Source organism: Phalacrocorax carbo, chromosome 1, assembly GCF_963921805.1.
Source record: "Phalacrocorax carbo chromosome 1, bPhaCar2.1, whole genome shotgun sequence".
In the NCBI taxonomy this organism is placed as follows: Eukaryota; Metazoa; Chordata; class Aves; order Suliformes; family Phalacrocoracidae; genus Phalacrocorax; species Phalacrocorax carbo.
In genome coordinates this window covers 159,615,307-159,640,707 of record NC_087513.1, presented here as the reverse complement: position 1 = coordinate 159,640,707, position 25,401 = coordinate 159,615,307, and the positions used below count along the sequence as shown (strand labels likewise).

At 41.1% G+C, this 25,401-nt stretch overlaps 1 protein-coding gene across 1 annotated transcript; it reads right to left on the bottom strand.

Moving 5' to 3' along the window:
- Positions 1–560: 560 nt before the first annotated feature.
- SLC15A1 (solute carrier family 15 member 1) lies at positions 561–21,681 on the bottom strand. Its single transcript, XM_064440651.1, has 21 exons — positions 21,597–21,681; positions 21,366–21,507; positions 18,429–18,548; positions 18,140–18,239; positions 17,810–17,900; positions 15,907–15,990; positions 14,625–14,707; positions 13,390–13,476; positions 12,308–12,397; positions 10,985–11,029; positions 10,861–10,893; positions 10,633–10,721; positions 9,331–9,412; positions 7,706–7,831; positions 6,212–6,355; positions 5,757–5,806; positions 5,044–5,151; positions 4,802–4,907; positions 4,214–4,360; positions 3,267–3,374; positions 561–1,960 (listed from the first exon to the last, which is right to left on the bottom strand). Exons 1-21 carry the CDS (start codon positions 21,601–21,603, stop codon positions 1,772–1,774), a joined length of 2,031 nt encoding a protein of 676 aa, XP_064296721.1. The 5' UTR covers positions 21,604–21,681; the 3' UTR covers positions 561–1,771.
- Between the last annotated feature and the right edge of the window lie 3,720 nt (positions 21,682–25,401).

Below are 25,401 nucleotides of genomic sequence, written 5' to 3'. Positions count from 1 at the left end.
CAGTATATTTGCAATATTAATAAGCATACAAACATATACATTCCTGTATCTACCTGGCCAGACATGAGTGCAAATTCGATTGCTAGAACAGATTTCATTATTGACCATTCCTGCATTTTTTTTTTAAATGTTTGTTAGTTTAAAGAAAGAACTGAAGTTAGAATGATCAACTGTCAATTTGATTGATTTCAGGGTCTCTTCTCTGTAACAGAAAAAGATATGCAAAAGACCCTCTCAGCAGTCTGGTAGTCTAGATAGCAGCATCCAAAACTAAACACTGTCAGATTTAGACATTCACCTTACCTCTTTAATCCACGAAAGTAAGGGACTGAAAACACTTGATTCCAGCCCAAAGACCAATTCCCTGCACATGGCCTCTAGACACAGTCACAGCAACACTGACAAGAACACACCCAACATCTTGACTCCATGGATGCCCTGAGACACCAATAGGGGTTCATGCCTGTGGGGTACAGGATTAACCGAGATGCAGGGAAGAGCACCTTGAACTTGCCTTATCAAACTCAATTTTTATCTGTTTTCATGGGTGAGGGACTGTATTCTATGTGCACATGCATACACAGAGGTCTAAAGGCCAGCAACTGGACTGGGAACCAGGGGTCACAGGGGCCCATGTATCTGCAGTGCCAGCAACATGCATGTTGATTGAATATGTATGTCTGCCTGACCACCTGCACATACAAGCTGCACTTGCTGTAAAATAGGATAAAAGTATTGGAAGCCAGGTATCAAAGCAGCTAAAAGTCTGGCCAGACTACTGGAAGGGCCAGGGAGTCCAAACCAGCTGCTGGAGAAAGTATAGGATGTGGATCTAAAAACAGGAATTTCCAAAACCATATGCAGACTGCTGGCTCTACAAAACATGGTCCACAGGGCTACAGAATCCTGTTAAGCAGCAAAATTTAGTCGTCCCTTCTATAAATTTGATGAGTGTTACAGGTATGTTAGATAGAGAAGACTTACACTGGTCGATTATCTTCAGGTGATGGAGCATGTATGAAGAAGCAGCAGAGAGGTGGTACGAAGTTTTGCTAACCCATAACTAAGTCATGCTCATACTTCACTTCCAATATTTTGTTACAACAAAAGTTTTATTGCTGTTGCTTATGCCAAATGTCATTTGCCATTGTCTGTTTACCTGAGTGGACACTTCATTAATACATTTAAAAACATAACAGGGATTAAATGGGTAATTAACACGCACATAAAACATTATGTTACAGTGCAAGCCCACATTACTGCCAATAGGAGCAAAGACAGTGTTTTAATCTGAACAATGCCAGAGCTTTGCTCCTAAGGAAGTACAAAAGAATTTAAGGCACATGTGACCTGCTGCTTTCAAGTAACAGTGAGGGGCTAGAGGGGTGATGCTGAGAGTTTGACTTCAATTACTATTTCTTGGCCATACTTGTTTCTTTCATGATATAAAATTGAAATGCAGTATAAAAATACATCTTTTCACAGGGTCTAATAGTGCCAAGTGCAATTTCAGTATTTTAAGTATTTAAGCTTGAGGTACATTAAGAGTGCAAATTCTGCTGGATTATCTTCAGGATACCATGTTCAGTACAAGAGAGACTAATCTTTTCCTCTTGCTTCCCAAGAGAGCTGCATTTTAAGTTAAATCAGTTTTTCTTCACCTCTCCCATGGGACATATTATCCAGAGATGTTACTGGTACCCTGATTCCTCTTACTGCAGGGATAGTTAACAGGATACTGTGATTTACAAACACTCCTTGAATACACCTTTCATATCTGAGAGTCAGCTTCAGCTTGCTTTTCATAGCCTTCTTGATTCTTTTCAATTCGTTTCTTTTCTTCCTCATCAAGTTGGGCTTCAATCTCATTTGGATCAACATAGGTATAAAAATAAGCCATGACAGCAAAAATTATGCAAACTGCCAACAGCAAGGCAGCAAACAGCACATATTCTGCCCACTGTAAAAAAAAAAATCATCCATCAGTACTTGTTCCTCAAAAGAATTCCACCTTTTTACTGTTTGCAAGGAATGAAGTTAATTCAGAACGTGAAACTAAGCACATATAACAAGTACCACATGACTTAAAGGACTAAATATTAGATGTGTATAATACACAATAAAGCAACTCGGAGTTGAGTCCCTTTCAGCAGTTCTGTCTTCAATGAAGAGACAAAAGTTTTATGAATGCTGGAAAGTTCTACAATATCCTCTTCTTGGAGGCATGGGAATGGAGTGAAAGCCTGAAAAGGCAACTCAGACCCTCCTTTTGGTCAGGTAATCTCATTTTTAACCAGACTAGCAGTGATCCTGCTTCCAACTTCAGTCAGCAGTAAAGTTTCTACTGACCACAGATCTAGGCAGAGATGAACTTTGGTTCCAAAGTGCTATCTCCACCTGAAAAGCCTCAACAGCTGTTTCATGCTCTTTCTGGTTACTTTAGCTGAAACCGGGACTGCCAGACCCATTTCAAAGACAGGCTCTCCCCTCTCTCAGATATCCCTTTTGAGTCATTAGGGAGTGCCACAAGTAGTCTGAGAAAGTCTTGTCCAAGTGCTCTTCACCAGGAGAGCCACAGCTTTCATGCCTTAAAGAGTGAGGTTTGAAACCAGTGGAGCCAGAAGAGACATGGCAAGGCTGAGGTACGCAGGTGAAGGTTCATTAGCAGTGAACAGAATTTTGGTAGGTTTTAATCCCATTAGTTTAGGATTTCAGCCTGGAAGTTCAAAGCATTTCTACACCATGAGAAGTGATTTTTTTGTAGAGATGCTAGAAACTGCTGCTTGCAAGAGAAGGAGCCTGACAGAGCAAGAGTTAGGAATGGCAAACAGCAGGTAAGAGGTAGAAACCTTTGCTGAAGTAGCATTTGTTAGAACTTTTAAATTTGTGTATGTACATGTATACACACATTGGGGAAGTGATGAGGAGAAAAGACCACAGAAGCATTAGAAGTGGCTCCAGAAGACAAGTTACCGCCCTGTTGTCACAGCCTTCAACTCTAGTTTTAATAGAGATAGCTTGTAAAGATTAACAACTCCATTACTTGTGTATTCTAATGACATTCAGCCAAGCACTAGTTCTACAACTGACTAGTACACTCCCAGCAGCTAACACTAACCTCCTACATTCCAATTATATGCAAATCCACCATAACACTAGTGTTCAAAAGTTGTAGTTGAGGATTATCAGCCATGACTCCCCCCCTGTATTAGAGCTGCTTTCTCACAGTGTAATATAAAAACCACACCAACAGCTTGCGTGCTTACCTGCTCACTGAGTTTGGATGCTCCGGCCACGATAAGGACAATTATGTTGCCGACAGCCACCGTTAGCAGCCATCCTGCCTGCAGCAACGCCTTCATATTGGATGGGGCCTGTAGAAGTAAAAGGCACTTAAGTTTTAGTCCAACACTGCTATCACTTATTTTCTCATGTTTACTGTATTCTTTACATTATAACACACACTTGCTCTTGGAGGAGGGATAATTTCTGGTTTAGGTTTGGTTTTTTTTTTTAAATTGAAATTGCTAGAGAGATAAACAGACCTGGGGAAGGCTTTGAGGAACAAGAGGTTACTTGTACAGACTATAATACCCTATACTTTGTACACACTGAGTAATTACCAGGCACATTTTACATCTGACTCAGTTGCACATGGTACATGTTAAATCAAGAAATTGAGTGCATCATAGTCTAGCAAGCCACATCTTACAGCGTCCCCATCACTGCAGTTTATAGACTCAGAATTAAGGCAACAAATATGCACAGCTAATAACAAAAACTGGAGTTTGAACACAAAGGAATTAAGAGTGTATCATTAAACTGCTGCTAAAGACTGTATGGAGGAAATTGGTGTGGAGACAGGGTGTCAGCACTTGTCATTTTATATTTGAGGGCTCTCCAAGTTGGTTTTACAGCAGCAGTACAGTTCTGCTTATTTTCAGTGGAAAGTCACATATGAGAAGGAGATTTGAGGGCCAGTAGTTAAGTCTTTAAATGATGTAACTCAGCACTGCTTCATGGAAAATACTGAATGCTGGTGAAGCAAGGCCAACTTGCGCCAGCCTGTAGTCCAGAGCTCCCTAGCAGAAGGACATCATTGGCAATTCTGTATTGCTGCTTTGTTTGAACATTTAAAAACAATAAGTCACAGAAGATTTTAATTTGTACCAGGATTCTTAACATAATGAGAGCTCTGAAGAGCGAAACCTACCTGTGAGTATGAAAACTCCAACCCAGTGACAGAGAAGACTACTTCTGCACATGTGAGAATAAAATACTGAGGGATCTGCCAAGCCATATGGACTGTGTTGGGTGCGATATCTTCAGAATATATTACAGTAAGATTACTTCTAGAACACTGGAAATTAAAATAGCACGTTAGGAACAGTGATAGTCTGTGCACTAAAGGCACTCTAAGGTGTTCTATATCATCTCTACAATCATATATACACAAAGATCTAAGTAAGAAATATTGTATATGAAGCACTGCATACATAGTTACGAAGTAGTAGTTATTTTTACAGCAGACTTCATGGAAATCCTTAGTGTCTAATAGGGCTAAAGCTTTAAGGCCATTAGAGATGAATGGGAATTCTTGCATTGTATCACCATCGTAGCCATCATTATTTTTATAGCTAATGACAGATTTATGTTCTGTTTAATATACAATAATTCTACCGTATGTACTATTACAGGCAAGAGGGATAATTCTACAAGTGGTGGGTTTTTTTTAAATTAAAGAAAACATTGAAATGAAAAGTAATTCTGTCTTGTCCATCCAACAGCACTGGGAACTCACCCCGTTAAGTACAATTGTATAGGCACTGCCAAATCCAAATGCTTGTGAAGTATCTGAACAAGATTTGCCTTCTGAAGTTAGAAGCTGAACCGTAATAATATCTTTTCTGAAAAAAGAAGACCACAGTTCAGACCACAGGTATAGACAATTGGGTGTATTCTATAAAATAAGAGTTCTATGTCCTTTTCCCAAGGACAAGTATGTCTTTGAGTGATTAGATTTAGGTAAATGAAAATGCTTACCGTCCTCCTGGAAAGAGTCTGTAATTACTAGCAGCAAGAGGCATCACTGTTCCAAAAGAAGTGTCCCCCATAGTGATGTTGACAGCGCCGGGCAAATTGTTTATGAACCTTTAAAATGCAAGTTATGAAATACTAAACAAAACATGCAGAAGTCAAAGAATACAGATTTTACTTTTAATTATATACCAGCAGCACAACAAGTATCAAGTCTTACCCTTTCATTTTTAATCAGTTAACATTTGTGAACGAACTCTAAATCTCTCAAAACGCAGCTAATGCAAAAAGCAAACTAGACCCACATCAGCCCACTGCCTGCTTAGGAGAATGTCAAACGCCAGCCTTTACACTATAGCCAGTAACGAATACATCTGCAAATGGAAGATGCAGAAGAAAACCAGAAGCGGTAGGATACTTCTTACCCCAAATTAAAAAGGGAATATAGGCATGTAATCTGTACTGGTTGTCTACAAAGTCTAGACAATGAAACAAACATGCACTTCCAATTTTAGCTAAATTCTACCCAGAGTCGATACGCAAGATAGTTCAGATGAATCGTGCCCCAGAAATTCCCACACCCCCTAAACATCAAGTGAGGTGTCCAGCAAGCGGAGATTTCCCACAGTATAGAAAGCTACGTTAAACAAGAAGAGTCCTCTCAAAAGGCAGACTGAAATCACACTATTGCCAAAATTTAGGAGCAAAACAAACTCTACCTGATGAGATTATTTCCTTCTTCTGGTTTTGATGTGACATTGTCAACCAGCTGGTGGAAGAAACCATTATCAAGATACTTCGTTGACATCAGTGAACAGCTTAAGTGCACACTATTACATAGCAGTGAAAATTAACAGAGGCTTCAGAGCAAGACTCTAGATCTTTCTTTTTAGGATCCTACTAAGACACGTCTACTAGAAAACACTGTATAACCACACATTTAAGTTCTGATGAAAGGGTAATTGTCAAGTTAAATACTAAGATCATATTTTACTTTTGTTTTTTAAACAGCCTCCTGCCCTGCTCTCTACAGCTCACCAGTCTCACTGATATAGCAGAGAGGGGGAGAGACAGAAAACAAGATAAAGGAAAAGCTACCCAGAGTTTGTCCTCTCAGCTTCACACACTCCACGTAAATAGTTGCCAAGACATTAAGGGAATTGAACAGACTTACCAAAGGAGTCTGAAGGCTTCCCACAGTGTATTTAACTGCAAGAGTATAGCGGTTTCCCTCTGTCAGCTTGACATGTGCAGTTTTGTTTTCAGAGGTTACGATTAATGATTGCAGCTGAGAAGTCTCATGTGTCATGTAGCCTGTCTACAAAGACAAATGAATGGCTATGAATTTCCATGCGACTGCATATTTGTCTACACCTTTGAGGGAATGTTATGGACTCAGGGGGTCAGCAGTTTACAGGATTGTTACTCCTGAACTGCCAGAGATCTTGAACATCTCCCAGCTTTCGTTTTTGTTAGGTTTTCTACAATAAGCACAAATTTCATTTGATCATTATTTTTTACCAATTCCTTTGTTACACAAGCTTCAAAGTAATGTGAGCTTCCCACAAGCATTATGGAATAGCTGTTATATTTTCCAGTGTATTTCTTGCTCCAGATAGATCAGGCTTACCACACCACCGAGTAAAATTCTGTTTAGCTACAGAGACAGCACTAGCATAAGATGCAGCTTTTTCCAAATGGCAACACCTCCTAAGAGATGCAAATGCAAGCTGCATCTTTATGGTTTCAGCATAACAGGAGTGACTATTACCAGGACACCTTTTAAATATTCTAAGTATTTTATGCTGATGAAAAATATTTAAGACATTAATAAACATGTTAATGTAGTACTAAAATAACCCTTTTGTTTTGTAGGATTATAAAATGTCTTTAATAATACAAAATATCTGGATTGTAAGATGTCTGTAGTAGGGAGTGGAGCATTTTATGCCCTTCATTTTCAGGCATGCATCAGTTATATCAGTTCCACATCAGCATACAATTTGGGTGCCTTTATCTTCTCCTCACAGCTCAGTTTATGTGAGGCAAATTTGAAGGAGGGTAGAATAGGGTTTCCCCTCTTACACAGAAATAGGACTGCAGGCTATCAGACACCACACTTCCTACCATCCATTATTAAAAATGTCCATCAGCTCCACCACATTTTTCTGTCAATAGATCTGTCAGGGTTGTGCCGTAATAGAACCTGAAAAGGCTTTTTGACAGCAAAACCTGAAGCTATGTATATGTGATGTAGCCACAGAAAAAGCTTCTTATTCAATAAGCGATCACTCAAAGTAAGAGCGGTGACTTACTAGAGCTGAATGGAATTTTATTGAAGGAAGGGGTGTTCTTGCTGTTAAGAAGTGGGACCTTTTTAGCAAGAGTGAAATTTTCAATTAGTTCAAAATCACCGTTAAGTTTCTTGAAACAACCTCTTGCCGAAACAAACTAGTACTACTTCAAATATTGAAATAGTTACCACACCTTCATCCACTGTTTTAGTAACAATTAATTCCTCAATTAAAAAAAAAAAAAAAAAATCTTTAAAATACAGGAAAAAAAAACCAGAAAAGAATCAATTTTGAACCACTAGTTAAGAACCACTTCAGCTTACTCCATTAGATTTTTTTAAGCTTAGTATTATTCCCCATCTCCCCTTACTTACCGACTGCATAGGCATTACAGTCTCACTCTGAATTGGAGACCCAAATGAAACTGTTGCATTCTTAGTACCTAGATTTATTATTTTGATTTGGGATTGCCCAGATGCAGGGAAAACTGGAAGAGTTTTCTGTAGGACAGAAAAAAGTAAAATCAGTGCCCTATCCTAAGTCATATGGAAAAAGTACTATAATTACTGTGCTCTTAATTATCTCATAATGAAGATTAGTATTTGCCTGATGATCTGTGATTGCCAGGGTGATGCAACTTCAATAATGGGTTTTGTTACTAGTCTCACGAGCTGCCTTACTGCTGCCTCACAAAAGAAGTCTCTTATCCACGATGCCTCCATGGCCAGATGTGGTTCCCCTTCATCATGTCCTGCAGCACGCTGCCACTACCAAGGCCACTCTGTAGTTCAGGAAATGAGCTTTTCCCACATACTATGGCAGCCTGGGTTCCTGAGTTTCTTTGTACCATGTTCTGACTCATTATCCCTCAGCACTGGTGCTGCTGAACTGGGCAGAAGCATGTATTGGCACTGCCCAGCATGACAGCCCAGAGAAACTGAACTCCTGGAGATTCCGCTTCCCACCAGATCTAACAGTAAATAGCTTCTGCTCTTGCAGAGCATCAAAAGCTGCAAGACTGGAGTCTATTTCAGTTCTGCCTCAATCTTTCCTCCCTTCCCATACTATTGTCTGCTTCAGTCTCTTTAGGTACATCACATAACAAAACCAGGTCCATCTTTACCTGTCTGCAGGAGATCCTTGTGCAACAGTCTGGGAAATTACCAGCTTTGATGAAGCTTCTGCCCAGTGCCAGTAGGTGTGCATGCACAGCTCTGGCCTTCTGAACAGGACACTCAGGGAGTCAGCCTGGGTGTGTCTGTACCAACTGAAGGCCAGATCCTTTACTTTCAGCTTCAAGAGGCAGAGTCGAATATAAAATTTGTTTCCTTGGCAGATCCAGGCATTAAGGAGAAAATCCCTCAATCCTAACTGAAGTTATTTAGGAGTTGAGTGTCTCACCTTGATAGTGTGTGATGACAGGCAGGTACCTCTAGATAGCTATTCAGATCTGGGATGCAATGAATCACCTCCCAGAGGTGTTGCCAACTCCCCAGCTACAGGGAAAACCTACATCTGGTTCAGGCATGACACCTCCCTTTGGGCAAGGAAAGTTGGGTGTGATGAACCCTGCCTTAAATGGGTATCATCTTTGCTCATGCTACGATGATGCTTCCCAGACTGTGGCCTGTCACACTTCACTTCCAGTCTAAATATCAGAAGAGATCAGAGACACGAAGCAGCTCCCTGGGAGGCTAAACAAATATCTGGTTTTCAGCTTTTAATCTCAGTTTGAAGACCTAAGGTTGCCTTTAGTATGTGATTTATGTTAATGGCAGATGAGATTGATGATTGTTTTTTTGCAGGATGGTATTCATAGCTAGCGAATTTTATTAAAGTATATTGTGATAGTGTGATTAGCATAATATTTTTCCTCCCTCTACTTCTGTGCTTATATGCTTTTTTCCGAATTTAGGAGTCTTGGCTCATTTTCACCTTAAACACAGTTTGTTCTGTATTAACAACTAAATAGTAAATACTTGCATGTGGCTGAACTTACGTCTATTTGCACTTGCACAAGGGCAGCAGCAACAAAAGCCAAAGAGGCAAGGAACATACCAACAGTGATCTTCCTCAGGGGCCTAGTACAGCAACAAAACACATATGTGAGTTAAGACAAATACTAATTCAAAGCTTCAGCTGTTAGCTGTTTTCTTTCCCCAGTGGGAAACTCAAATGGCCACAACTAGCATGTTAACACCACCTGAAGGGCAGCTGCTGTTACAGAAAGTGTTCTGCTAAGCTGGATGCCTCAATTCATAGTTACACTATCAGGAAAGAAATCTTTCCTGCAGCATCTTAACCTGTTAACTCTGCATCTGCTGGGCTCAAACACTGGCTGAACATAATTATTAGATTTATGGAAAAGTCTGATCTGCAGGAAGAAAAGACAACAAAAACCCCCACACACAAACCCAGCCAACCCAGGATGGTTGTCAGCTTTAAACCAATAAAAAGACAAGAAGTTATGCCTTTTAAAAAGGATAAACACTTGTGTCTACATTGCTATTTTTGAATCAAAACAATATTGAATAGAAAAAGTCAGGGAAATATGTTGAATTAGGAGACAGCTACAGACATTCAAGGTAAGCTGCAAGGGTAAATTTAAGGTAGATATTTTATTTATGGTGTCATTTGTCGGATGTAGTGTCCACAAGTGAATGACAGTGTGTCCAGCACAGCACACTCCCCAGATTTTTCATAACTAGATGGAAAAAAGCATTGCATCTTAGCCCTATAAAAATTGTTTTAAGAACTATATTCTCTTCTGCCCCTCCATCTTGCAAGAGCTAGCCACTTCATTACCAACATTAAGAATAACATGCAATGCCCTCTGAAACTGCACCTAGAAGTATCTAGCAAGCCAGGCTCCTCACTGGGACTGAAGAGGAAACACATCTTGTCTCAGGTAGTTTTAAGCCCAAAACATGACACTCACTAAGAATGTATGTTGTATTTCTACTTCTTATACTTTGGGAGGGAGAGGATGTAGACATGGAGGAGGTGGAAAACTGTAAACAGCATCTTTCCTGCAGTCAAAAGATTTCGCCCATAACTGGAAAATATTGTTTCTTTGCTATTAGATTCTCTTCCTCTGGTCTGTGGTGCCTGCACATACCACTTGCAGAGTGGTATATATTTCTTTTTTAAGTTTCATTTGTTTAAAATCTTAACTCCAATTTAAATACACTTTTTTCTCCTTAGCTGAATACTTGCTCTTGTTACATTAGGGCTGAAAGAGCAGTTTAAAGAAGCCCCTAAAATGAGCCTCTGTTGATGTCAGGTAAGTACGTCAACTTACGTAAAATTGATCTTGCATTTCTTGATTAAGGGGTAAACCACAGTATCTACAACGGGGACCATTATAACAATCAGGATTGGATTCACAGTCTGTTGAATATGAACATAAGAAGGCAAAAATTAAGTGTTTTTCAAAGTCCTTTTTTAAATTAAAAGATTTATAATAAAAATCTGTCTATATATAGTCTTTGGTAAGTACTTAGAATTGTCAGACAGAAGATTACTGTACCTGCATTTGGTCTGGCTGAATCTGGATAGCTCCCTGGTGAAGAAAAGATAAATAGGTTGTAATATTATGACAAATAAAAACTAAATGTTAATTAAGAAAAAAAAAGCAATAAAAAGTAACCTACAAAATTCCCATCCATTGTTGTAGCTTGCAGTGTCCATCTTGACCCCTTAAAAAAGAAGACAGTGTTAAATGCCACAGTAAAATCAATCTTCTGGAGTTCCTCTTGAGTTTTTTTTAATACATCAAGTGATGGGAGACGTGCAGTATAATAAAAATAAAACTAGCTTGCTACAGTAGTATTCTTACTCTGCAGTATAAATATATGAACAAAGTGATTCTCATGGCCCATTTGGCTTTATTTACTGGTTTTGTGAAATAGAGTGGAAAATAATTTAGATGTAGAGATTAGCAAGAGAGATAGCAGGGACATCCTGCGCAGAGCACTGCCGTGTGCTGTGCACGGAAGCCACCCGAGCACCTTCGCGCCGCCTGCCTGAGCGCCCCACACCACTGACATGCCCATCCTTCCTTCACACAGCCCAGCAGTGAGCGGCCAAGCCAGGGCTGGACCTGCCTTGAGCCTTTTGTCCAGAAAACCTGCCTAGAGCTGGGTGAAGCAGGGCTGACTTTCAACCTGGGCCCAGGGTGAGACAAGAACGTTCATCACTGCATGTTTGGTGAAGAGATTTTAACCACCTGTGATGTGCCACTGTGAGATATGATACTTATTATTCATGTAATATTTAGTTCTGAATTTCACAGCAGGGTTGCCTGTTTGTAATAGGTCACACTGACAGATACAGCTCGGTGGTACTAGACTAAAGCAGCACGACCCAGGCAATCTGGACCAAACCTTCTACACTCTGCCTTGGACAAAGCTTTCAGCCTCTGGTTCTCTCAAATACCCTCCTAAATTCATCCTTCAACACTTAACTCTGAAAGCCTACTTTCATGAGACCTGAGCACTCACTCCACCAAGTGGAGGGGAATTATAGGCTTATACTTAAGCTTGAAGGTGTGAGGTATTTATAACAAGTTTGAGTGAGTAAGCCAACTGGCATCCAGCTCACTTCATCCCCGATTTCCCCACAGCATTTACACAAGGACCCTACATTGCATCTCTCAACTCAGGAAAAGAAGAGTTAGAACTAAGAAAGCTTTAAATTACTTTTTATCCTCTGAGTCCTGACTGATATAAGATTTTGAGAGGCCTCAGTCACTGAATCAGTCCTGGGCATGTCCAGATACACTGAGTTTGCCCTGGCTACAGAATACTCCATAATAAAGTGGCCCAATAACTACCCCTTTGCATTAGGAATAGGTTAAAAAATTTGCAGAGAATTAGTTTCCACCCTCATATAGGTGTCTTATGCCTGGTGACTTCAGAGTACATAGAGTAACATGGTACAGCCCTAATTGATAAGCTAAATAGTTTCTACTTTACCTGCTGGTCAAAAAGCGCCCAGAACATGGGGAGAGGGATGTAAAGGAAAAGAACCTTCAACACCATCTTAATCTGAGCAATCAGTCGTTTCTGCAGCAAACAAGAATTACACAAGCAGAATTAGTTGGGGGGAAAAAAAAAAAAGACACAGTTGCAGCCTGCTGTTTGCAGCACAGCCACAGGTAAAGACACATCATGCAATATTTACCAACATCCTGAACTTTGTAAAGTTGTGGGTACTTCTGCTGATTTCTGTTAAAAAGCACAAGGTGTGCCTACGTGTGTGGGAAGGGCTGCCAGTTGAAGGTGACATTGATATCGGAGAACCTGCATCTCTTGGCATGTTTACTGATGGCAGCATGAGATTTAGCATTTAGTGCTGCTTTGTGTTTCTAGGAAGGAGGCGTTTGAACAACAGGTGACTGAGGAATGCATTTCACACATGAAAAATGCATACAGGCAAGAGGAAAATAAAGGGGACAAGCTAAAGTTTGTGCTGCTGTTGACAACAGGGCAGGGTAGATAGGAGGCAAGGGACAAGGCTGGGGACCATGCGACACAAGGCTTTCAGAGTCACAGTAAGGAGCTTGTACTGAGGCGGGGGGGGATGCTGTGTTTACCTGCTTAACCTGAAATTCCTAAGCATAATTCTGCAGTTTGATCCCAAGACAAGTGTTATGGCTCCACACATTAACCATGACAGCCAACACCATGCCCATATTTCCCTTCTGCAGTCATTAAACCAGCATAGTTTTGTTGGTTTACTGAGAGAAAAAAAGTTGACAGGGATAATGCTTGCTATTTTATTAAAAAACTAACAGGTGATTGTGTTTGTTCAACAAGGGAAATAGTCTTTTCTTCATCTCCCTCGAATTTCCCCAGGCAACCTATGATCACACGGAGCTGGGGTGGTAACCTGTAGTCCCAGGGGAGCACCGAGGTTTGGCCAGACCATTAGCTTCTAAATGACTGAGAGGCCCCAAACTATCTGCCCAGCACTTGAGGCAATGGATCAGAGGAGACAGAAGGGAAGCTGAGGGCCAGGGGGTGTCACAGCACAGGAATTCTCATGCAGTACTTACATCATACTTCTCACTCGCCCAGTCTAGCCAGTGCTCTCTCTTGGGATACTGCTTGCTGCGATGCCGAAACCGGTTTTTGATGGCAAACTGAGGAGAAACAGAATTTTGTTCAATGGTGTTACAAATATTTGTAATGCTATAAGCTCTTTTGTCATCAAAGATGACATTCCTGCTTTAGAGGGTGCTAGAGGTGACTTGCTTCTGTTAACTGCTCTAGGCATCTAAAGGAATATTGCATTCAAGGCCTCACACTATATCCAGCAGAGTGTGAGCCTGGGATTAGGCGAACCAAACAGCTCAGAGTACTCTCTCTCAATGTGGGTTGCTGTTAGGAACTTGAAGATCTGCCTACCTCAGACTTATTTATGTCTGAGGATGTCACATGCACAGGTTTTCAGAGCTGCATGGCTATAAGAGTACATTTTGCTATGAGAAGCTGCATCTTGTAGATATTCCTCATATCATGAGACTGAATATACACAAATAAAGTCCTGAAGAACTCTTAAGACTTTCTGCACGGAAAAACATGCAAGGCTGGGCTGGGCCTTAGGGGCATCACTCTAAGCAACTACCTGTCACCTGTAGAGATTTGGCTTTGGCAGTGCTTACAAGACAAGCAATGATCTGGGTTATAACAAGCTGGCAGGTCTGCATGAAGAATGAAACAGCTCATAAATGGAAAAAAAAAAATCCCCTGATCTCAAAGCTGAGGCACTGCATATTTGGGACATACAGTGCTACTCATGAAGATTTAGCACCCTTCCTTGAAGGCTTGCACTGACATGTAACCTCCCTGTCCCCCCTAATCCAGTAGGGATCAATACACCTCTGCACTGTAAATAACATTCTTTTAACAAACAATAAGTTTTTGCTGATAAGAGCTACCAGTAGCTTTGTTCTTGACTCAGGTCAAGGCATGATTATCTCATCCTACAGGGCTGCACGAAGGTACACAAGTGAGGAAGGAATCATTCCCAGAAGTTAGGATAAGCTTCTACACATCACTGACATCATCTTTTGTTTCCCTTGTGTATAAATTCAGATATAAACCAAGGTATAGATAAATAAAAAGGCAGTCTGTAAATCTGGAAGGGTTCAGTAAGAAGCCTTCTGTAAGGAAGAAGTCAAAGAACTTCAGAAGCTTTCCTCATTGTGAGAGATTTATGGTCTAGGCAAGTGCACTGAGCTCTTTTAAAAATTGCTGTCGGGTTTTGGGGAATACAAATAGTACTTACTGCAATGCATTTGGAAACTTGAATCATTATATTGCCTTGAGGTTGAACTTTCTTGTACATCCTGCTTCCAATTATGAACACAACTACAATATGCAAACATAAAGCAACTTAGGATTAATTGAAAGTCATGGCAAATTTGGTATGGAAACCATAAGAATCAAGGTGTTACATCAGGGTGAGCACAAGCCTCCTAAGGAGCAAAGAACATGCCTAATGGCATGTTATCATACAGTAAAAGAAATCAGATTAATACCAGCAGGTTGCTACTATTTAAGGCAAGGGACTAAATCTGGAAACTCTTAGGGGAAGTCCTCAGCGGGATATCAGTTTAATTGAGGTATGGTCAAAACGGGGACCACTTAGGACTTTGGCTCTGGCCTTGCTGTACTAGATTACGACAGCTTTACAGGCTCCTATTCAGGAGCCCAGGTTGCTGTGGCTCGTGTCACGCAGGGACACGTGAGGCTCTGCCTGAGCTGCAGGACTCACCGAGCTGTCCTCAGCTCCCACGCCCAGGCACGTTCCCCGGCCTCACCCTCCCACGTGCAGGGCAGGACATGGGCGAACCCTCACAGCTGCTGTCTGCCCTGGGTTGGGTAATCAGGTAAGATGGGGTCTCCAGCAGCTGGAGGCCCACCCTGGGTGGGCTCCCAGTCAGGACCACAAGGGGCCAGGACCACAAGGGATACTGTGGTACACACTGGCCGCAGCATTCAAAAAAGATTGTGCGTGTCCCATCTGTGTCCCCCCCCAAGTTTCTTGGTCTTTGTGCTGCAGCAGAAAGACTCTGAGCGACCCATAGCATAGCTAGGAAAAATGCAGGTGTTTGAGAAATACTGACACACCAGTATAGCATGTCTCCAGCGCAAGGACAGCTATCTTACACAGTTCATTCTCCCGGACTAAAGGTAGTTTCCAAGAAAACCTACTTTTTCTCAGAACTCTCACACTGCATTCCAAAGATCTTATTCATACACCCCAGTAGTCCAAGACATATGGACAATGAATTACATAATGTACAGAATTTAATGGCATATTTGTGTCCCTCCTCAGCCCCGTCAGTCTCTCCTTGTAAACCAGTCTCTTCTGTAAAAGGGAGTACTTCAGGTTAATCCCATCCCCAGACCCCCAAGAAAAAGTTTAAGTCAAAAATTGCAGAAACGATCAGGCACCAGTAGAGGTTGATGCCTGATTATTTCTACTACTTTCTCATTATTCTGAGATCATTGTCACCTAATCACATCTGAAACTGAAGCAGAAAAATGGAAACAACTCCACTTACCCAAGGCAACAGCCATGAGGGCAGCAGGAACTCCGAAAGCTAATGGGTAACATCGCTGTTTGCTATGAATGCCACACTCTTGAGCTGAAGTACAAAGTAACATTAGACAAGAGTCAGCACTGCCAGTGTTTTACAGAGGATTTCTGTTCTTTGTATTCATTGTTGACTCAAGGAAAAAAAAAAAAAATCAATCTATTCTGATGTTATTGACAGAGTGGATAATCAGTATCAAATTTATCATTTATTATCAAAAAGAAGAATTACGTATCACAAAAATCACAACATGGTGGGGGTTGGAAAGGAATTCTGGAGGTCATCTGGTCTAACCCCCCTGCTCAAGCAGGGCCACCCAGAAATAGTTGCCCGGGACCGTGTCCAGGCAGCATTTTAATATCTCCAGGGATGAAGACTCCACAACCTCCCTAGGCAACCTGCACCAGTGCTTGGTCACCCTCACTGTGACAAAGTGTTTCCTGATGTTCAGAGGGAACCTCCTGTGTTTCAGCTTGTGCCCGTTGCCCCTCATCCTGTCACCGGGCACCACTGAGCAGAGCCTGGCTGTGTCCTCCATGCACCCTCCCTTCAGGTATTTGTAGACATTGATGAGATCCCCCTGAGCCTTCTTTTCCCCAGGCTGAACAGTCCCAGCTCTCTCAGCCTCTCCTCACAGGAGATTTATATTTGGTTTTACACTGAGGAGAGAAGAATCCTACTAGGATGGTCAAATGCACCTTCTCAGTGAGAAAGGAACAAGACTGCAGAAGTTTTGGGACAAATTAATAAACAAAGATATAAGTAACACAATAAGTGTAGCTTGTGGAAAAAATTCTCAGACACTCCTCCCCCCCCACCTGCTGGCAGTAGTCAGTGATTTGACTTTCTAAACTTCATGAATACATCTTGAAATGATGCTTGGAGTGCTGACATAGCTATCAACAGAGAAAAGTAAAGGACTAAACAAAATTACCTTTTTCACCATAGTTCTAAAAGGAGAATTAGAGTTTGATTTGAAAAAAAAAATTAGCTTGCAGCTAATTAATGTCTTGGTTTGGTTTTATTAGCCTTTACAGGATATAAGATATTACTATATATATATAGTGTGTATATATATATATATATATAAATAAAAGGTATAAGGTATTACTTTGCTCAGCTGAATTTGCCTGTTTTCCCAAGGTAGTTTTCACTCTGTATGAGCATGGAAGCAAGCTGCATGTTGTGCCTTATGCATATCTCCTTCCATTTTAGGAAAAGATAGAATTTGCATTAAGTAAATATCTGAACTGCTGCTACACAGTCTGTTCCAATCAAGAAATCCAGAGGTCAGAATTTCAGCCCAGCACTTTAGGGTTACTCCAGAACTCCCATGCTGTTTTCTTTCTTTTGAAAAAAAACCAGCCTTCCTCAAACTCTTGCCAAGCACATCCATACAGTACCATCTGTGTAAGCTTGCAATGAAAATCCGTACACATATGGATCAGTGAATTGTTTGCTTTTTGTTTAGGAGCAGACTTTAGAATAATCTCTGCTCCCAGAGTGGAGGGTGCTCTCCCCCCTCACTTCCCAGGGAACAGTACAACTCTTTCTTCTGTGATGGTTTTAAAGGAATTGGAAGAGGTACCACATTTGTGCCTCCATGGAATTAAAACGTGCATTACGCATACAAGTTGGTGTCTTTAGCATGTCTCTTCAGATCTAGTGCTTCTGATCCTAAAGGCCATTCAAATCTCAGATTGGCTTGGTTTTGACAGTACTTCACCTGTGAGAAGCTGGATGACATACTTGAAAACTTGAAGACCATTTGCCAGATAACAGACCATTCATTCAAACCTAACTGGGCTGCAATCCAACACTCGTCTTTTATTGATGTTTAGCTATTTTATAAAAAAATGTGTGGCCTTACCTCTGAGGATTGGGGTGATTATAGTAGATAGGAGACTTCCAGCATTAATGGACAAATAGAAGATGGAGAAGAACCTAGTTCTTTGCTTTTCCTACAGTGAAAAAAAAAAAATGTTTAGAAAGGCTTAGCCAGAACCACATTGATCAGCCTAGACTGAACAGTTACAGATCTGTTTGCACAGTTCAAAACAAATAGTTGTCTAGCTCTTTCTTCAACTACTCAGGAAACACTGCAGTGATGCACATGTCTAAGTATGTATATTAGAGCATTATAATAGTAAAACATTATTAAGAGTATCTGTATGATTGAAAATCTGAAAGACATTGTTACCTGATCATCTTCAAACTGATCTCCACCAAATGCTGACACACAAGGTTTGATCCCACCAGTACCAAGTGCAATGAGGATCAAGCCAATCATGGACAGAGCACTGGAACAAAGTAGAAAAGAAAAAAAAAAAAAGGGGGGGGGGGAGCGAGGGATCACTTTGCTTTCTTTTTTAAAGCATACATAAGAGGCTAATTAGAAGACAGTTGACATTCAAGTAATGTAAATTTAAGGTGGATTTTTGTCCCACCCTTCATCAACCTGGAGAAAACCCATGTACAAGGCAACTCACATGTGCAGCTTTATATTATCAGGAGAGCCATCGTGGTTGTGATCCGTCAGGTCATTTATGGAACTCACAGATATGATTGCCTGCCCAATTGTATAGACAATGGACAGGTAGACAATGGTCCTGTTATAAAGAGAGGAGATAAGTTTTCAGATATGTTAACAGAGTTATGCACATATACATACACAGATAATGCAGACGTCTGTTAATTTCAAAGATGCTCAGCAAAGAAGCATAATGAAGAGATATGACAATTTATGGACTCAACTTATCACAAGCTGCTGTAAAAAAAGCTGTCCACATACCTCCGTCACAGTATTTCTATTCTGTTTCTTTATTATTTTAGCTAGCCTTGTTTAAATAAACAAGGCAAGATGACAAATGGGTTCTGTAGATATTGCCAGGTCATAGGAGATATTTGAATAATCTCAGTGGTTGCCTTTTTAATAACCAATTTGAGAATGCCATTATCATATTTCATATATGGTAAAGTTCAAATGGACTACTCTACAACACTGAAATATGCAATTCACACTTATTTTGATATTGTTTAAACATTCTTTATGTTTTTATATTTTAGCTGCAAGGAGTGAAAAAATAAAAACATTTTTCAATCTATTTTAATCTTCAATCTATTTTAATCTATTTTAATTTTCAATCTAATTTAATTTTCAATCTATTTTAAACTGCTGCAGAAACACTGTTGTGAACAAGTCTATTACCCCACTCCCTCAGTTTAAAGTGTACTCAGATCTGAGCTTAAAGATATTGGTAAGAGTACAAACTGCAGGCTTTCAGCCTGACTCTCCTCTTCCATGAGGTGCCTAGGAAAGTAATACTACAGAATTACCAGCCCCTCCCTGCCATTCCTTTAGGGTCCATTCCTTTTTCCTGTATGTAAGAACATACTCCATTTTAACTTCGTTGGCGCTTATGTACTTGTTTAGAGTTTACCCCATGTTCATCTGCTTCCTTGGTTGGGGCTCCATTCAATAGGCACAGACCCAGGTCTCTAGTTTGGCGGAAAAGCAGGACAAATAGGATGCAATGATGAGAAGTCTAAAACTCTAGTTTGCAGAAGCAGCAGTCCCAAACTCAGCGCAGCCCGTGACAATGAAGGACAAGGCTAGAAGACCTAGGACAACCTGAATCTGAGGAAGGCAAGAGATCCTCACAGCAAATTTGGAGCACCCCAATACAAGAGCAGTGGAGGAAGCATCACTTACACCATTGACCAAATTCTTCTCACTTTAAAACAAGGGTTTTTTTTCCTGAATTTAAAAAATGCTCTTCCCTGTAACAGGGTAAAAGTCTATACGAAGTAGGGCATAAGTGAAGCTGAATCTGCTATTTATTGGTATTTATTAGACAAAATTAAATGAGCTTTTTAGAAATATCACCTCTGTATAGTTACTTTAGGGGGAGCTTCCAATGGAGATGAAACCTGAGCTGACCAGGAGAGAAACTTCTGGTTTTTACTGGTGAAGCTCAAAAGCATACTGCAAATAATTGGTACTGCATTGATATTTCCCAGTTAAGAAAATTTAACTTCTGTACTGTTTTCCCCAAGAACTTTGCATCTAACAATATGTGAACAGGGTGCTCCTTGGCAGACATTTCACAAAGTACATGGACTGTACATGATTTGAGTCTCTCCTGTAAGAGTGCTTAACCATGCTTGGGTAACCTCCTCTTCTTGTCATCATAGATTTTTTTAAAATGAATTATTTTTTAAACCTTCCTCATGGCACCTTGGTGTATTTTAGGGCATCTACACATTAAACTAGCAAATTATTTAATGCTTTTTTTTCTTGCCAAGCTTAAAGTTCTGGTTTTAAGACCTGAGCCATCCTACCAAGCTCCTATTAAGGGTCTGGCAGCCAGGGGCTTGCAACAGTGGCACTGGTATACACAAGTACCAGAGGAGAAGGGATGCAAGGCCTGCAAAGCTTCATCTAATAAAACATGTAAAAGCCAAAATAGTTCTAAAAAAGATCATAAAATCTGAACAAATAAGTGCATATATACTCAGTCTGCAAGATGTCAAGCTACTTGCAATGGCTTATGGTGCTCAGGCCAGCTCCACAGAGCACACTTGACAGTGGTTGCAGCCCTGGTCTCCCAGAGGCTGTCAACACAGCAGAAGATGGTGCAGCCTTCAGCTGACTGACTGCACAACAGCCAGCTTCATCTCTAATCTCTGCAAGACCTTTGACAAGTCAGCTAACATTCCTGACTCATATCCCTCCATAAAATCTTTATTGTGCTTTTTTCAGGCAAAGTAAACACTATTAGAATCACATCATTGGTAAAAGAGAATAAGGTCAGGCTGCTGGAAATAATTTGTCTATGTTTCAAAGCACTTCATTCAGCAGTACTTTTCTGAGCAACTAGCACACAGGGGAAAACCCAGAATTCATCATTTAAAGAAAGCATTACAACTCCATAAAACCTCCCACTGAGCTGTCAAGTCATTACTGAAATCATAGAACAATTTAGAATATGTACTAAGGCCCAGCTAATACCAGATAACGCAGTATTTCAGTATTTCATTTGCCACCTGCAATAGGTGAAGAGGCAGCTCAATGTAACTATAGCCTCCAGTATCCATTTTCACAGCTTGGTGAATACTTTCCTTAGTTTAGGTTACATTTTGTCCACATGAGAGGGAAAACATGCTGCATGCTTGGAAAGGAAGCTACTACCCTTCACTGATTAGCAGAACTGTAACACCTGTTAACTTGTAGTGCAGTTTCAGGTCTGAACTAAATCAATTAAGACCTCAAGCTTTGGAGAAAAAAAGCCCAAAGACAATCCTGGAGTAGCCAACACCAGCTCTGAAGCTGTTGTTCTGAGCTCCTGCTTTAGGTGATCGTTTAAGTAACACTGATCTCAGGTGAGCTTTCATGAGTTTTGGTTGTTTTCTGAGGAAGCACTCACTTAAACTTCCCCAGCCAAGAGTCTGCAATGAGCGCTCCAAGGATCGGTGTCAAGTAGCACAGAGCAACAAATGTGTGGTAGATGGCTGTAGACAAGTTGTCATCCCATTGCAGGAAATATTTGAAATACAAAACGAGCACCGCTGTAGGAAGAGCAAAACAATGGGTTACAAACCAGTCAGGGTTGGGTGAGTAATGGTAGGCACAAGGACACATAGGACTCCAGACGTACCTCGCATGCCATAGTAGGAGAATCGCTCGCAGAACTCATTGATGACGATGAAGAAGATGCTCAAGGGGTAGCCAAAGCAACCTGGCTGGAGGCAAGAGACAGACAACATGAGCCTACAGGTGTGCAACAGACTACCATCGCTCACTGCAGCCCACAGCTTGAGCAAGCTCAATACAGGCCCAGCCAGAGTGAGTAGGTACTCAGGGGTTCGGCTGCACAGGCTTCTGCGGAACAACGCTGGTTTATTTGAACCAAGAGTCAATTCTTACTTTCCCCTCTTGGGCCTCAGAGTTCTACAGACTTCTCATCTGCCCTTTGCAAGAGATCTTTAGGAAAGCTGTATTTGAAGTCTTCAGCATCTAACCCTTAGAGCAATTTTGATGGGTATCCAAAAATATTTAAAAAAACAATGTTTTTTGAAAGCAGTTAAAACCCAAATCCAACAAAAAGCCCACCACACTAAATCCCCACAGCACACCAAACTTAGAAGACGGGGGCTATTTTCAAATACCTCCAGCTAGGACAGATAGACATTTAAATACTTCATCCGAACAAATCTCTCAGTCCCCTATCCTTACAAATACTATACTTGATGAAGAATCCTTCATTTCTTGTGTTGCTGATAAAACTGGCTTTACTCCTAACCTAAAAATCACATGGCATTAACAGCCAGATTTACTGAGCCTTCACCTGCTGCAATAAGCATCTCCATGGTCACCATCGCACAGCTTGTGGCATGGTTCTTGCCATTGAGACAATGGGAAAAGCACACATTGGGTGCAAATTAGTCATGATCCATAGAACTGGAAGCTTAACTTCTGATCACCTAATAATCCCCCATATTTTACCTTTTTATGGGTTTAATTCTGCAAATTGCAAAAATCAGATTAATAAGCCTCAGAACATTCCAGAGGTAAAACAGCTTTGAAACTTAAGAAGCATGGACAAGAAAAAAAGTATGGCAGTTTGTCTTCATGTTGTGAGGGTTAAAGAATCAAATCAATCCATATTCCAGGTGAAACAAAAAAGTTAACTCTTTTGATCGAAAGGAAAGAAACCTTACGTGGGAAAACCCTGCCTGACACAAGTAAATTGGAGAGCCCACATCACCAGCAAGCCTCTGGCCAGAGTCTTTAATGAACACCAGAACACTTCATGAGACTTGTGTGCTACAATAAGATTTTTGTGAATACTGCAAGAAAAATTAAAATAAGAAAGTGGCAAAAGTATTGTTGACTTAGTCTGACTCAGGCATGAGGATGCCCAAGCAACCTGAACAGCTCTGATCTTTGTTATCGGCTGAACCAAGTACATAGTGCATATCTTACCCAGGGTTTGATACGCAAGCTTCAGTGAAAGAGAATAACTTCAGCTGAGGTGAGTGCCAGGTGGGACTCATCTAGCTTTAGAGCAACAGACATTAGAGGCCTAAATAGAAACTTGTCACTCCTGATTTATCACATCCTCCATGGGCAGAAAGAAGTGCATCCAAAGGAAGACCATCCGCATGTATCCCAAAATTCGATAAAATTCACTTGAACGTGCCTACTTCTCTCAGCTGAAGACGGCAGGAGCTCTAGATGACTAGCTCCAACTTGGACACAGCTTTTGGTGGACTGGAGTTCATACAGAAGAACAGCCCTGTGTGTGCACCATCACTAAACCATGCAAACATTCATGCTCCTGAGGAGGTGGATGGGGGAAGCACACTGAAGGTTTGGCTCAGCACTCATATATGCTGATTGAAACCAAAATGTTTTTATTTCAGCAGTTGTTGGGTCAGACCCTAAAACAGAAACCCACGCTGTGCAGCTGATTTCTGCCAGTGTATTTGGGTATAACCTAGCTGGGGAGGAGAAGATGCCCCAGCTGAAGCAGGAGACAGCCTTTCCTGTGTCTGGCCTGCCTACAGAGAAAAAAAAGGGGACGAGGCAGTCCTGGCAGGACCCATCCCCACTAGAAATTCACAAAACATCACCAAAACTTTTCATCCTTCTTGGAGTTTTCAAACCTCTCCAGTGTTACACCATCACACTGCCCAACAGCTTTTAGGGTAAGCTGTGTTATGTGCTGATCTGGGGAGGTAACAAACTTCCACCAGGGCTGGGTTTCTGTTTTAAGCCACTAGCACTTATGTGCCTGGTGGAGACATCTTGCATTCACATGCTGGCACAGCACCCATGGGTGGGTTTTTACTGCCTGTCCCTGAGTTGGTGGAGATTTTCACGTCACAGCTGGGGCTGATCATGAACAGGGGCACGCAGGAGAAAGCTACGGGGTCTTTCCCAAGGTCTACTAGACCTTCTATGTTTCCAAGATGATGCAAGCAAGAAAGGAATACATGGTTATACCTTGACAATATGACCTATACAGTTCTTGTTTTACACTACACTGTCCTCTTAAGCCTCTGGTAAATTATACACGAACATACACACACCTTTATTGAAACATCTTCTGTTATGATCCCTATTGGCCAAAAAGCCCTGGATCCACCACAGTAGAGGTAACCTGAAGGTTATATTTTATAATTCTCTGCAAAATTCCCCTGCCCTGGGGATGCCAGGCACAGGTCTGATACCATCCTGCTGCACAGCTTTGACTTTGGCTGCTGAGGAAGCCTCTAAGCTGAGAGAAAGCTGTGGGGAAAGTCTTGAGTAAAACCTTGAGAGATAAGACAAGCAAAGACAGATAGGTTTGCTGAGACAGGTGTCATTAACAGTTCAAAGATACAAGAGGAACAACACTAACACCAGAAGGTAAAAAAAGGGTCCTAAGGGAGAGTCAGCAGGTGATGACAACTCAGCCACAAGAAGGATGGGCTCCAGGGACCCTGCTCCTCCCAACAGATGTCTGCCCAGTCAGCAAAGGCTTTTCAGACTTTTTTTCAGGGTTGTGAGTACACTGATGCTTAGCTAGGATTTATGAGCTACCTGTCTGTTTTGTGTGTGTTGGTCAGTAACTCATTATTTTATACTTTTTAAAGTATGTTTATAGGATGATTTTTTTCTGTGCACTGCTAAAGTTACCCAAACAACATAACCCGAATAGAGTCAGTACAGCAAATTTTTATAAGAGAAAACAATACTTACCGACGTGCCCTTACTTTTTGCAGCTGTGGAGAGAAAAAAAAAACACAAGTTAATGGAAACTACTAAGTAACATTCCTTTAAAACCACAGGAACCATGGGAAAAGTTCAGTTCAAAACAAATCACGAAACACACATTGTTCACAATGAGTAGATTCTCAGTTTGTTAAAGGGGAACTTTTTATGGTGCAAGGTCAGTAGGAAAAATTTCACTTGATCGCCTTTTGTTTTTCAGGTTATGCATAGGTCACATACATAGAAGAAAATCAAAAAGGTCTGATGAGACAAAGCATCCCATCCTACTACGACTGCTCACCACACATCATTCAAGGTGGTGGTAGACCACCCTACCATGCACAGAAGATGAATCCTGGTTTAATTCACTCTCATAGATGTTACCCTAAAGGCAGTTCAAGAGTAAGGAACAGACTGAAGACACCCTGACAGAGTGAATGTCAAGTCCTGAAAAGAAACAAACTTTGCATGGCTTAGACTTAAAGAGAGCTGAACACGTGGCCCAAGGGAGTGATCCACATTAGCAGGCATTCCCATAACCTGGGGATGAACCTAGGAAGCCCTGGAAGCACAGGAGGAGTCCCAGTGAGGTCAACAAGAGCAGACAGCTGCTTGCAGCCCCAAAGTCAGTTCCAGATGCTCGCGGCAGGTTCGCTAACCCTGGCAGCCCTCCCAGCACTGTCCTGCAGGGCTTATTTGGCTCA